Genomic DNA, 14287 nt, shown 5'->3' on the forward strand with positions numbered 1-14287 from the left:
ACTTAATACTCACATATAATCCTCATATAACTGTAATAGAAACCAGCAATCATTGGGTCTGCCTCCAAAATTGCTCGCAGGGCAGATTGATGTGTGAACACTATATTTACAGGACCAAAACCCCACCACATTTGCTCTGCAGCTGTGTTTAACGGTTATCAGTTTGGCGCGCGGCATGATTGTTTTGGAGCAAGAATAGACGCTTCAGATTTCCTTTTGGCAATTCTGGAGTCCCTGAAATACCTACTGCTGAAGTGAATCATACGAACTTAATTAGATTTGCTACATCATTAGCATTTGAGGAAACCTGAGGAAAATCCTTGTGGGTTGGTGATTTGCAAGGTCACATAGAAGCGCACTAATTGAAAATGATGACATTCTAATGTAGCATAACCCGGGTATATTCTCTACATAAATCATGTTTTAATCCAGCTGTCAAAGTGATACTTTCCCAGGGATGCCCAAATTGCTTGTCTCAGACCACGGGGACCTCTCCACTTCCACACAGGAGATGGACCCCTCTGCACACGGCCAGCTCCACTTGAGGACACGTATTATGTGTGTATGACAAGCTTCACACCTAGTGTGAGAGCTCCCGGCTATTTAATCAACATCCAGGGCGAGCTATGTGGACTGTGCCAATTAGCACTAATCGAAGCTGGCAGACCCCATACCACGTTTACATTTACATTTTAACTTGAAGATGAACTTCATTGCAATGTCTGGCCTGTTGTTGTCACTGGAGGAAAATAATTTACTTTTCTTCTCAACAGACATTTCTTTAAATGCTCCAGAAACTTTCTTCTGTAGTTTTAGAGTTGTACAAAGTGACTTAATCGTGGAGAAGAGCCATAAAGTATTTACTGTGAGGAGAGGATTACATTTCATATTCCAGCTTAAGTCTAGGATACAATTTGTAGCCTATGTTTACTGAAACGATTTTCGCAATCTATCAAGAAGCCGTCGCATTCTTTATCCAATGACTTAGTTACCTTAAGTTCATCTAGACAGTCAGCGATAAGGAAATAAATGAAAGCAAGCAAATTTAATTTCCTGGTGAAGCACTTTAATGATACGTGTATTTTTTGGAACTTTTAGAAGAAGAAACTTTAGACGTATAGCCTACGGTGGACTGAACATTCAGTTTTTCCTAAGAATGTAGGATCAGCTTCAGAACCCCAAAGTGGCAGCTTGTGCCCTAAACTCAAGCAAGCTGCTGACAATTAACTAGCAACAAGTTCCAGTCTGGTCCCCACTGCCCCTCAATGTCTCCCCAGTGAATCTCTAAAACATTCAAAACATATACATCTGAGCTTGTAACTCTAAGAGATCCATCTACTTCACATCACCCCTCACCCCCACAAAGGCCCTAAACTGCTAAGCTTTTTATTAAAATTGAAAAAAAATTCTTGATCAGATTTGACATAAACAAGCCAACAATTCCACCAGTTTCTGTTTCCCAGGTATAATGGTAGCACTGGCTACGCATTTTCCTTGTATCCAAGCAAGACTCTCTTGCGCACTTTTAAAGTCTTTTGCAGCTGCACCCAAGGGTAACCACGCCAGCTGGTGCAAATACCACCAGAGCTCGCGTGCACTGACGTGACCTCGTTTACCTCACTCAACCTTCACCAGCCTTAGCGCCTCACTTGCTTCTGCCACCTAGATTGTTGAAAGGATTACATAATTACACTTATTATTAAAGAATATCTCTTGGTTTTTATTTCGTGAGTCTCTGGGCTTTCCTGTGCTCTGCCCACACGTTAACATGCTCCTCTTCCTGACCGAGAGGACGTGTCGACAAACAGCGTGTCTTCCCTGCAGCCTCTGTGTTGCTTCTTAAGATATCCATCATGTGTTGACCAAAGATGAAATTACTTGTTTGTGTTTGTGTGTGCTTGCGTGCATTGTTATCTGTGCTATGAGACAAATAGGGGCTCTGCTGTGATCTCTGGGGGATCAGTGCTGTGTGCTTTAGCGGGCTGCCTAGTTGAGGGACCTAACTGAAGTTTTATACAGCTCAGATTCAAATAAGGAGATTAAAAAATAGCAAGGAAATGCTCTGGTTATATTCCAGATAAAACGTGAACATCGCCTCTTTATAGGAAATGTATAAATGTAGTTCATCAAAAATGCATTAGTGAACAGTGTCTCTGGGCATTTCTAATATTAAATTTTTGCGCTTAACTCTAAAAGTAACCAGAAGCAGGTCTCCGCTACTAACTACACCTTCACTGTTGTATCTGTGGTTTAATCAGGCTCATTAGAAATTTGTACACTCTGAGCATGCAATACAGATTTTGTGAGAATCAGCATACAGTTTATACAAAATTTGAAGTAGAAAAGAAGGGCGTGTGTATTATCCCCCTAATTCTCAAATAGCTCTGGATTCTTGAAATTTTAACTGTATGCAAATACATAGACTTTCAACCAGGAAAACTTCTTTGTAAGAAATATTAATCAACTTTAAAGGTAGAAACATACATCTGTAAACATAGTAAATAGGAAAATATATTTTGGATTCTGTATGATATTTTTATTGGTTGCAGGCCATAATTACAATGGCTAGATTTACTTTATGAATAGATTAAACTCATCAGTTAGCAAAAGTTATCTGCATATCAATAATGGGCGCTCTTACAAGTCTTTTTCTTTACTCAGGTCAGAGACTCCTTCCCAAAACTTGTTTGCTTGGTTAATTTATTCAATTACTACAGCTTGAGAATGCTACTACAACTGGGATCCAATTAACAAGTTTGGGAAGAAATCTCCCTAATAATTGATGGTAGCCGAAAACATTTGTTTCTGTGCTTTTCTTATTAAAATCGCAGTGATCTGGTAAACAGAATTAAACTGCTGAAAAATAGCTTGCTCTGATTTATTCATTCAGCAAAACCAACCTTAAAGGCTGTGTTGCCATGACACCTAAGATTAACTTTAAAAAAAAAAGTAGGTTTAATTTCAGTGGAAACATTGACACATCTCTTTTGGCATTATGTAGATAAAGTTGATTTTCCCCTTTTCCTTAACTTTTGCTTTACATTTAGCAAGTTGTTTTGGCATTCTTTTAAACATAAACTAAAACATAAACTGGAAATGTAACGTGAAGAATGAGAAAAAGCAGTAAAGAAGAACGCATTATAACAAAAGAGTATCATTTGTAAGATAGCAAATATTTTAGAACCCCCTCCTTTTTATTTTAAATCCAGCTTCTTAAACTTTTTAGAAAGATGGTGACAATCAGGCAGAAATCACTCTATTTTAGTGGTTTCGTTTTATAATTACTGTTGAAACTTAAAAAGCAAGTTGCAAAATTGGGACACTGACAGATCCTACTAGAAATTTTCTGAGTGTTCGATCCCCCAGATTTGAAAAGAATATATTTTCTACGTCACGAAACAAAAGAATCATCAGGTCACTTTAGCCAGAGTTGGATTCTGCCTGCCGAGCACCATTTGGTGGAGTGAGAATGCTATACAAAGAATTTTGTTGCGAAACAAGCAGAAAAATCGAATGCTTTGTAGGATCATCAAAAGTTGCTTTACAGGAGCAATTTAAATTTCCTAGTGCCAAGTAAAGCAAAAGTCCTACCTTACAGAGGGCGGTTTGTTCGTGAGACGACCCAGTGCTGCCCGTCGCTTATGTTTATCATTATGCATTCACATTCTAGGGAAATTCCACTTTCAAACTTTGCTGCTGTGTGGATGCTTTCTTCTATAGGAAGAATTTTGAACTATAAAATTTGAGAAGCTTTAGCGTCTGTGGAAACTTGAGAGCATTGCCTTTTTTTTTTTTCCCTCTCTCTATTGAATGTAAAGTGTTTTAACAAAAGCGGTGTAGCCACAGTACATAGTAAATGTCCAAATTTGCCCATAGTATATCTCAAAAGAATTTAGACTTCTAACTTTTTAAACCTCAGAACATCGTTGAAGATGGATTGCAGCAAATCAATAGACTGTGTTGCAGGAAGATTTAATGAAGAAATTATTATAAATGGTGAGGCTGCTTTAGGTCATAGTTTAAGAGTATATCTGGGGGAAAGTTTGAAAACAGAACCAAACCAAAGTGGTTTGGATGGGATGCTAAGTTTTACCTTTGTGATTGCTAATTTAGTGTTTATGAAAGATTAAAAGGAGTTAATATTTGTGAAATATTGGGCCAAAATGAGCACTGTGTACTTTTTTAAAAAGTGAGTTCAGATAAGATTATAAATTATAGAAAGTTTTCACTTGCTTTTGCTTCTTTCCTATTTTAAAATAGTGAAATTTACAAAAGTATCATTTGGAGGGAAAAAAGGCAGTTTCTATTATATAACAAATTATTGATTTTAATGTTAAGTTTTTTAAAATTTGCTTGACCTCAGTTTCTACAATAATATAGAGTTAATGTGCTGAGATTCATAGATAACTTTATATTAACATTTTTATATTCTAATAGAGCTATTGAATTTGAACCATGAATCATTTCTATATATATCTTAATATCATTCAACCTTGTGTTAGGTAGCTAGACTGTATCCAGTTTAAACCAGAAATTATATTTCTAACTTCAGAAAAGACGCTTCCATTTGAAAAATGGAGTTTGAGTTTCAGTGAATATCCTAATTTAGAATTCAGTTCCATTCTTTGTTATTATTAAAGTCAGCAGACACTGAAGGTGTTCTAATAAAGTTAATAGAGATCTTAGCTTTTAATATAGTCAAGGTTGTGATTTTAAATGAAAGCTTTGCTAAGATAATAATTGGGATTGAGTGTAATGTTTTAGGTGCTATTGAAATGTGGATGAAAGTATATTATTCATATACTGTCTTATTGAGTTATATTCGTTCAGCTGTGTTTTAGAAGTGAGAGACATCATATCAACCAGTGTTTGCTGAATACATCTCATGTGCATAGTATTAGAAAAGTAAAATAAAAAGCTGTATTAATGGGAAGCACCCTGTTAGTTTGGAGATAGATTAGGGACTCAGCTGTCTGTGAAGAATAAATTTCTCAGGTCTATGTCATAGGTCTGTACAGAAAATTGGTATAGACGTAAAATGTATATTTTAAGCTCCGTTTTAAAAATGTGATACCTTCTGTTTAAACCATTAACTTAAATGAAACCTACTTCATTTTGCATTAGTAAAGTTGTATTTATTTAATCCAGTAGTGAAATTAATTTGCAGTTGCTGGCATTGTACCTTCACAGGTTTCTGTGACTCATTTGTCATTCAAGACACCAGCATCATTTTTTTCTCTGCTGCTGAAAATGTTTTGACTATGGGCACATTTTCATGGTAGATCAAATCTACATTTATTAATAACAAATATTCTCTGATAGTGTTTGGAAGCCAGATGATGTCTCACCTTACATAAATAACTAGAACTAATCAACCTAAAACCAACACGTAAGTCTCTAAGTTCATGGACTTCCAAGCTATCAAATATGCCTCATTTGGGTATATTAATTTAGTTTTTCTCCTATTTTTTTAGTTTAACTCTTGTCCTGCTCATTATGATCCCTAGACAATGTATTGCATTTAGAAGAAAGTATCCTTAATTTAATTTCAAATAACCATTGAGAAAATTGATTTTTAAATGACTTTAAGGGCCAGGTTACATCACATAAACATTATTGCTAATAATAACTAACAGGGACTAAATGGTAGTGGAATTTAGGTTTAAAACTTCACAAAACACTTCAAGCTATTTCTTAATGTTTTCCCCTCTAGAAGAAATGATAACTCTGTGATCTATATGTCTTGTTCAGTACTTACCACATGTATAGCTTATTTTAACCTCACCCCAACCCGCTCTTAGAAACAAAATATGTTTTCCTAGTTTAAATGTGTTATGATGACAAAATGTTTATGTGATGTAACCTGGACCTTACAGTCATTTAAAAATCAATTTTCTCCATGGTTACTTGGAATTAAATTGTGGAATAATGCTTCTCATTGTTCCAAGGAAGACCATGATATCCAGATTTATAAGGTAACCCTGTAGGCAGTGTACTTTGACTTTGATATGTTTCTCATTGCAGTGACCTGCTTGTCTACCTTTCCATTAAATGTTTAGGAAAATTAATTGAATAGTTTTTCAGGAAAGTGAAAGGAACTCTTCATCCTGTAATGAGCTGTAAGAAAGTAGAAACATGTATGCAAGACCTAAATTTTTCTTATCACACTTTGAACTTCACAACTTTCCAGCTCAAGATACTATATAGTCTTATACAGTGGGCCATATCCAGCTTTCTGTCATTAGAAGGACTGGATAAGAAGTATTGCAAAGTTGCTCTTAGAAAGAAACGTGAGGCTGAAATTGCATTGAAAAAAAAATGCCAAGAGCCAAATGACTGCTTTAAAAATGAATCAAATGATGTTATACGGTCTTTATTCTTCACTGTGTTTTGGAGTGTTCGTGCCTTGGTTACTCACTTATCTGTTGGGCACATTTTCACATGGAACCTTCCAGTGCCTGACTGACAGGCTACTTCTCGACAGTAATGCTTGGAAATTGCGTTCTTTTGCGGGGTGCGGGGGGATTTTTCAACCATTTCCAGAGTTTCTGACTTAACCTGTCATCTGGCCACACTTAATCTGTCCTTCTAGGCCCAGGAACTGACAGGGTGTAGGCTCCCTGCTCCCCACCAGGGGGCAGCACCAGATCCTGTCTTTCATTGGGTGCAGCCTGGCTCCTTCAGTAACCTCAGTGGTCCCCACCCTCCTTCCTCGTAGCGCACTGAAACTTGTTTTGGTATTTTGTTACATTTTTTAAGGCTTAGTAAGTGTCCAATAAATGGTAGCTGTTGGTCACTGAGCTATGATGGATATTACATCTCAATCTATCTGACGGTTCTGTGCACCCGAATCTTTATCTTCAATGATGATTTGGGCTATTTCTGATACCTTGTTTTTATTATTGCTCAAAAATTTTTAAGAGGAGAACAAAACCTAGCAATTATTAGATCCATTGTACTTCAAAAACAAACTCACAGAAAAAGAGATCAGATTTGTGGTTACCAGGGGCAGGAGATGAGGGAGGGGGAATTGAATGAAGATGGTCAAAAGACACAAACTTCCAGTTTTAAAATAATTAAGTACTAGGGATGCCATGACCAATATGATAAATATAACTATGAATAACACTGCTGTTTGTTATACATAAAAGCTGTTAAGAATTAATCCGAAGAGTCCTCTCACAAGGAAAAGATTTTTTCTTTTCTATTTTGTCAAGTTTGTGTCTAGATGAGATGATGGATATTCACTAAACTTACTGGGATAATCATTTCATGATGTATGTAAGTCAGATCACTCTGCAGTACACCTTAAGCTTATACAGTGCTGTATGTCTGTCATATCTCAGTAAAACTAGAAGGAGAAAAAACAAACAAAAACCCTACAATTGTTGAGCACTGTGCTGTGTCAGGCGTGCAAAGCAGGTACTTCTCACAGGCTGCTGTCCGAGCTAGGGAAGGCAAAGAGGCAAGGCAATAGTAGAGTATAAAAACGATAGGGACAGAATTTTTAATGCTTTTGCTGTTGAGTAAACAGAGCCTTGGAAAGATTAAATCCTAGTAGAACAAAGATTCCCTTCAGATAGAGTTCCAAATTACATGCTGTATCAATTATACTATACAGCCTTGCCATGAAAACAACAAAAAGGTTTGTTGGGAGTGACCACAGCTACAGTGCGAAATGTTGAGACTGATTTCAGTGCTGTAACTGCTGTGACACAGTGACAGGAGAATTTATGGCTGGATGTCCATAAAACTTGCATGGGGAAGTGAGGTTAACGTTGAGACATTTTGAGCGATCCCATGAAACCCATAACATGTATGTATTTACGTGCACATATACTAACATATAATCTGTATTATATTTATGAAAAATAAATGAATGAATGTAGTATTCAATTTTTTGTGTGATGAGGACTATTAATTAAGATCTACTCTCTTAGCAACTTGCAAAGATGCAATGCAGTGTTAATATAGTTACTATTAAGTACATTTAATTTTAAAACCTATCAATATTTTATCTTGACAACCATGAATCCTATTTTATTAATTTTTATTTGCCTTAAGAATTTACAGGATCTCTGCCCTCTGCAGTTTCTGCAAAATGCTTAAATTTTTATTGTGTTTTGGTATAGAAGATAGGCAGATAAAGAAATGCCCTTGCCTGCAGCTATGACTTTTATGATTTGGAACTGTTATTTCACATGGTTTGCTTCCTTTTCTGGTTATAACATGCATAGCAACCCAGATGGCTTGTATATAAATAATTTGAGTTATATTTTTCTAAATCATTTAGGATAGCCTAGAAGTTTTCTGATGCCCAGGACCGTGTGTTTATTGCTCCGTGTATTACCTTCACGCTTATGCTTATGTGTGCTGTTAGCCTTCTCACGTGTCTTAACCTCTGTCTTCCTTTTATGTATGAGACAAGTTTCTTAGACTGAATTTAACCTTCCCAAGGCTCTGTTGTGAGCCTTTAATCCCAGCCTGCCTCCTGTTTTATTTATTCATTTGCTTCCCTGTTGTTGCTGTTCTCAGTGGTTGTGCCTCAACATTTGCAGAATGAAGGTGGTCAGGCTGGAGTCTTGTCCTGGCTCTGTATGAGCTCTCCAGCCTTGGGCAGCTTCCTTCACCTAGCTTGCTCATCTGTGAAATGGATTATCATACCTACCTCATAGGTGTGTTGAAATGTTTAAATGAGATAGGATAGAACTCATTTATATCAGAAGTACTTGTTACCATTGTCATGGTTAACATATTTTGGAAAGAAAATTTTCATACTTACAGAAAGACATATTCAGAAGTAAATTCAAATACCACGTACTGGAGTTTCATGCAAGGGTCTTCTGGAAGAAATATCTGTTTTTCTCAAAGCATCTGAGTATTTATGTGAAAGCACATCCCACAAGCTCAGTATGTGGAAGTGTTAGCCACCTGATAACATTAGGGTTTGCTTTCAGTCCTTTTCGCTGGATCTAAGGTGAAACTTTGGATCATGAATAGCTGGAGGAAAGTTTCCCTTGGCACCTGCCTGGGTTCTCTTCTGTTGCCCCTGGTTACCTGTTCCACTGTGATCTGCTTTGGAACCTCACCATCCCATCTGTCATTGTTTCACGTCACTTGAGCCAGTCCACATACAGGCTCTCCAGGAAGAGAGACCAGAAACTGGTGCTTCTCATCTTAGCCCCAGTGATGGAAACGACCTGTAATCCTCTCGACAGCCCCGCGAGTTAAGTAATTATTCATTCCTAATATTATGTGGATTACTATTTTGGAATCAAAAAATCATTACAGTTTGAAAAGTATGAGTGTAATAATGGAAAAGAAGAATATGATGAATCTAGAGTATCTTGAAAATTCAGAGCTTATGGTTGCTATAGTTACGGTGTCATAATGTATTTCATGAAAAGAGATATAATTCGTGTGGGATTAATCTGGCCCATTGGTCTACAAATCTGCCAGTGAGTTTCAAATATTCTTTTTCTGTGTTTGTGTGTACAGCTTCAATGTGGAAAATAAACTGAGCTTGAAAAAGGATGCTTATTTTGATCGTTGACCGGAAAAACACAGTCACATATAAATCATTTGTATATGAACCAGTTCAGTGGGAAGTAACTGTATAGCAGCTTGACCCAAACATCTTATTTCCAATTGCTTTAAAAGGAAATTTTAATACAAGTCCGTAGAAGAGATTTGCCTCTTTAATGCACTTTAGTTAGCAAAGCTTTAAGATTTCATACTGTTTTCATCAGTTAAGATATATCTTTATAAAGGTGGCACTAGTGGTAAAGAATCCTCTTGCCAGTGCAGGAGATATGAGAGACTTGGATTTGATCCCTGCGTCGGGAAGGTCCCCTGGAACAGGGCATGGCTACCCACTCCAGTATTCTTGCCTGGAGACTCCCATGGACAGAGGAGCATGGTGGGCTACAGTCCATGGGGTCACAAAGATTTGGACACGACTGAAGTGATTTAGCACACACACACACACCCCTTTATAAAACTGAATCATATATTTTTGAATTATCTTCTGTGATTTTTTATAATATATATTATATATTTATATATAGTACTTTATAATCATTTAATTCCACATACCTAACAGTAATTGTTTCCAAATTAAGAAAGTGCTATGTGTAAAGTCACAAATTTGTGTAACATAAAATGGGAACTTTTATTCTCATAAAACGATTCTTCTTTTTACTCTTTTGTATCAGTGCCAGTTAATTACAAAAGTAATCACTCAGTTGCTAAATCGTGTCTGACTGCAACCCTGTGGACTGCAGCCCGGCAGGCACTCTATCCATGGGATTTCTTAGACAAGAATACTTGGAGTGGATTCCCATTCCCTTCTCCAGGGGATCTTCCTGACCCAGGGATCAAACCTGTGTCTCCTGCGTGGCATGTGGATTCTTTACCACTGTGCCCCCTGGAAAGCCCACAAAAGTAATACTGTGTCATGAAAGCTTCAGCAGTACGTATAATGTACACATGGAGTCTGCTGTCCCCTCCTTGTCACTCCTAACCTCCAAGGGTGACCTCACAGACCTTTTTCTATGCCCCTGAAAACAGGTAGATGTCTTCCTATAGAGTGATTCTTACATTCCTGCAGAATTAGAAGCATTGTTAATTGAAAAAAAAAAAAGTTTGGTAATGTTGGTCTTTCTGCTAGAAGGAGTGGTTTTCATGAACCCTGGAGCATCATTTTGTCATAAACCAGCTTTCCAGGGAACTAGTTTGAAAGAATAATATTTTATAACAGGTGTAAAATCAAGGGCATTGAAGTGAAATCCTTTGCCTTGGCTTTTCTGTATTTTGCAGTACCCATGGATAAGTGTGTTTATGAAGAATGTAGTATTCAGGGGAGGTAGAAAAACAGCTCATGTCAACTAAAGTAATAAACTGAGCTAGTCCCAACTTGACAATTAAACGCCTTTAAAATCACTCATTTCATCAAGAAGCCGTCTACCCAGTGTGTCGTCTCTTCTGAGCTTATCAGTAGTGGCATTTCTTTTTTTTTTTTTTTGTGCTAAAGAAAACCTTTATTTATTTTGTTTTGTTTTGTTTGTTTGTTTGTTTTATTTTTATTTATTTTTAATTTTTTTATTTTTTTTAAAATTTTATTTATTTTTTTATTTTTAAAATTTTAAAATCTTTAATTCTTACATGCGTTCCCAAACATGAACCCCCCTCCCACCTCCCTCCCCATAACATCTCTCTGGGTCATCCCCATGCACCAGCTCCAAGCATGCTGTATCCTGCATCAGACATAGACTGGCGATTCAATTCTTACATGATAGTATACATGTTAGAATGCCATTCTCCCAAATCATCCCACCCTCTCCCTCCCTCTGAGTCCAAAAGTCCATTAAAATCTTTAATTCTTACAGGCATTCCCAAACATGAACCCCCCTCCCACCTCCCTCCCCATAACATCTCTGTGGGTCATCCCCATGCACCAGCCCCAAGCATGCTGTATCCTGTGTCAGACATAGACTGGCGATTCAATTCTTACATGATAGTATACATGTTAGAATGCCATTCTCCCAAATCATCCCACCCTCTCCCTCTTGGAATTTCTTAGGTGACTCTTCAGACCCTATGTCTGCAACGTTCTCAAGTTATTAATGAGGATTTTCTGTTGGAAAAGCCAACACGATTTGTTGTTTGATGCTTTTTTTTTTTTAAAGCAAAAACATTTTGTATTGGGTATAGCCGATTAACAAGTTGGGACATTTTCAGGTGAACAGTGAAGGGACTCAGCCATACATATACATGTATCCATTCTCCCCAGACCCCCTCCTGTCTAGGCAGGCACATACCATTGAGCAGAGTTCCATGTGCTGTACAGTAGAGCTGTGTTCCTTCTCCATTTTAAATATACCAGTGTGTACATGACCTTCCCAAAGTCCTTAAGTATCCTTTTCTCCCTGGCAACCATGAGTTCACTTTCTGTCTGTGAGTCTCTCTCTGTTTTGTAAGCTCATCTATATCCCTTCTTTTTAGATCCCACATATAAGCCAAGTCATATGATGGTGTTTGAACACCTGGTCGCAGTGGTTTTGGGGTGCAGGGAGAGTGTAAGGGAGCTGACTCTTTCTGCCTGGATGCCCTTGTCACTGGAAGAAATATATACAGAAGATAGGGACAGCACATCAGCCCTACCACATTCAAAGCTTGCTGCTCAAGTGAAAATGTAAAAATACAGTTAGTGAAATAGAAGAAAATGTGGACCTTTTCAAAGCATTTTTGACACAAACTAATGTAGAAAGTGGATACGTAAAAACCAAAGGTTTGATTTCAGGTAATAACTGTGAATGGTAATTTCATTTACCTAAGAATAGTCTAATCATGTATCTCTTTTTAGTTTTTTTTAACTCTCTAAAAATTTTATTTTTAAGTTTGGATTTGTCACTTGAATAATTTTTTTTTTCTTGACGATAACTTTCTACAGGTTTCCTGTGATTGAGATCTTACTTTTTTTTTAGTTAATTAATTTACTTTTTTATTGATGTGCACTACAGTCCATAGGGTTGCAAAGAGTTGGACATGATTGAAGCAACTTGGCACACACACACACTTATGAAAGTAACACATGTTTATGGTATATAAAATTTGAAAAATGCACGAAACAGGAGAGACACATACCATCATTCATTTCAAGCTGCAGAGTTTACTGTGAGCATTTGTCATACATTACATTTATATTTGTAGAATGACCTGTTAACTACCAGGTAATCACATTTTGTCTTAAGCAACAGATATGTATGTAGGCATAAAATGCACATACATATATGAAAACATATCTTCAGTAAAACTTGGATAAGGCTAAGCATACTGTGTGTTACCTCCTTTTTTCACCTATTTTTTTTCGCATTATAATATACATAACTATTTTAATGTCATTGTATTTGGAAGTGAAATGTTTCATTTCTGTGAATGAGACGTTCTTGAAGTCAACCATCTGGATTCTTCTCTGCAGGAAGAATGTTTCCTGAACCTGGAAGCTCCTATATCAAGGGTGTGTGGGTACGACACACCGTTCCCTCACATTTTTGAACCGTTCTACATCCCAGACAAGTGGAAGTGCTATGATGCCCTTCGAAAAATGATCAACTATTGACCGCGGGTAAGTCTGCCATGTGTTTTAAGGAAGCTAGTGAGCGCCCCTGACATTAATGTCCGGTTGACCAAGAAACAGCTGTCATAGTGTGTGTCTTTTCATAAACGGCAACTTCCAGAACAAAGTATGGATTTCAGGAAAAAAAATTAATGTACGATACTATGTTTATGTTTAATAGAAACATATCGAGTCTATGCATTATCTGATTTCTAGAAAACAGATACATTCATGTTACCACTGAATAATTATGGGATGAACATGCCATCTGCCATGACTCTAAATACACCTTACCTCATTTTCCCGACTTTTACCATCATTTCCGTATATTTTTATCAGCAATTTAAACCATTTGTGAATAGAGGTAATTTCTGTTATATAAAGATAACTTAAAGCACCATTCGTTTGGACCCCAGCTGTTTAAACTATATGGTGTGATCCATAGCATTCTGAAATTTGCCTTTATATTATCTTAAAAGATAGGTTTGTTGAGCAGGAAACCTATCTATTATGTATAAGGGAAACTGTAACTTAAAAAAAAAAGAGAGAAAAATCCAGTGCCACCACCGTTTCCAGAACCTTTCTTGGCTAGTGAATGTTTTAAAATGGGGGATAATGCGTGGTATTTATTCATTGTGATTTTCTAGGTCATGCTTTTCTGTTCCTCCAGCAGTGTTATTCTAGCAAAAAATGAAAACCCATTAAGGTAGTTTTCAGGGTTTTAATATAGAAGGTGCTATCAATGATACACTGATTTATTTGATCTCTAGCATTTTTGAAATGGTTCAAAATGTGTAGCTAGGGGTTAAATGCTTTACATTTTAATATCTAGGTTGTCCAAATAATAATAATATTAATACATTTTGAAGAGCCATCATCTTTGAAAGGAAAAGTGAGGATGGGCTTCATATAATAAAGCCCGTATGTTTTAAGATTAGAAAATACTATGATTCTTAAACTGTGTGTGGGTAGTAAATCAGCTCACCTCAAAGCAGAGAAGGAGATACCTTTCCATTTAGGCATATAGAGGAAGTAATGCCTTCTCTGCCACCGGGATCCCCACCATTTTTTGTAGTTCTATTCTGAGGATCCTGGAGAAAGGAATGGCTACTCGCTCTAGTATTCTTGCCTGGAGAATCCCATGGACAGAGGAGCCCGGCGGGCTACAGT

The 14287-nt window shown here is 36.9% G+C and overlaps 1 protein-coding gene across 1 annotated transcript in view; it reads left to right on the forward strand.

Moving 5' to 3' along the window:
• Positions 1–13126, forward strand: part of BCKDHB (branched chain keto acid dehydrogenase E1 subunit beta) — a 261887-nt gene extending 248761 nt beyond the window's left edge. The window contains exon 10 of the mRNA XM_018052910.1: positions 12980–13126. Within this exon, the coding sequence (XP_017908399.1) occupies positions 12980–13120 (141 nt within the window). The 3' untranslated portion in view covers positions 13121–13126. The remainder of the gene's footprint in view (positions 1–12979) is intronic.

This window comes from Capra hircus, chromosome 9 (assembly GCF_001704415.2).
Source record: "Capra hircus breed San Clemente chromosome 9, ASM170441v1, whole genome shotgun sequence".
NCBI classification, from domain to species: Eukaryota; Metazoa; Chordata; class Mammalia; order Artiodactyla; family Bovidae; genus Capra; species Capra hircus.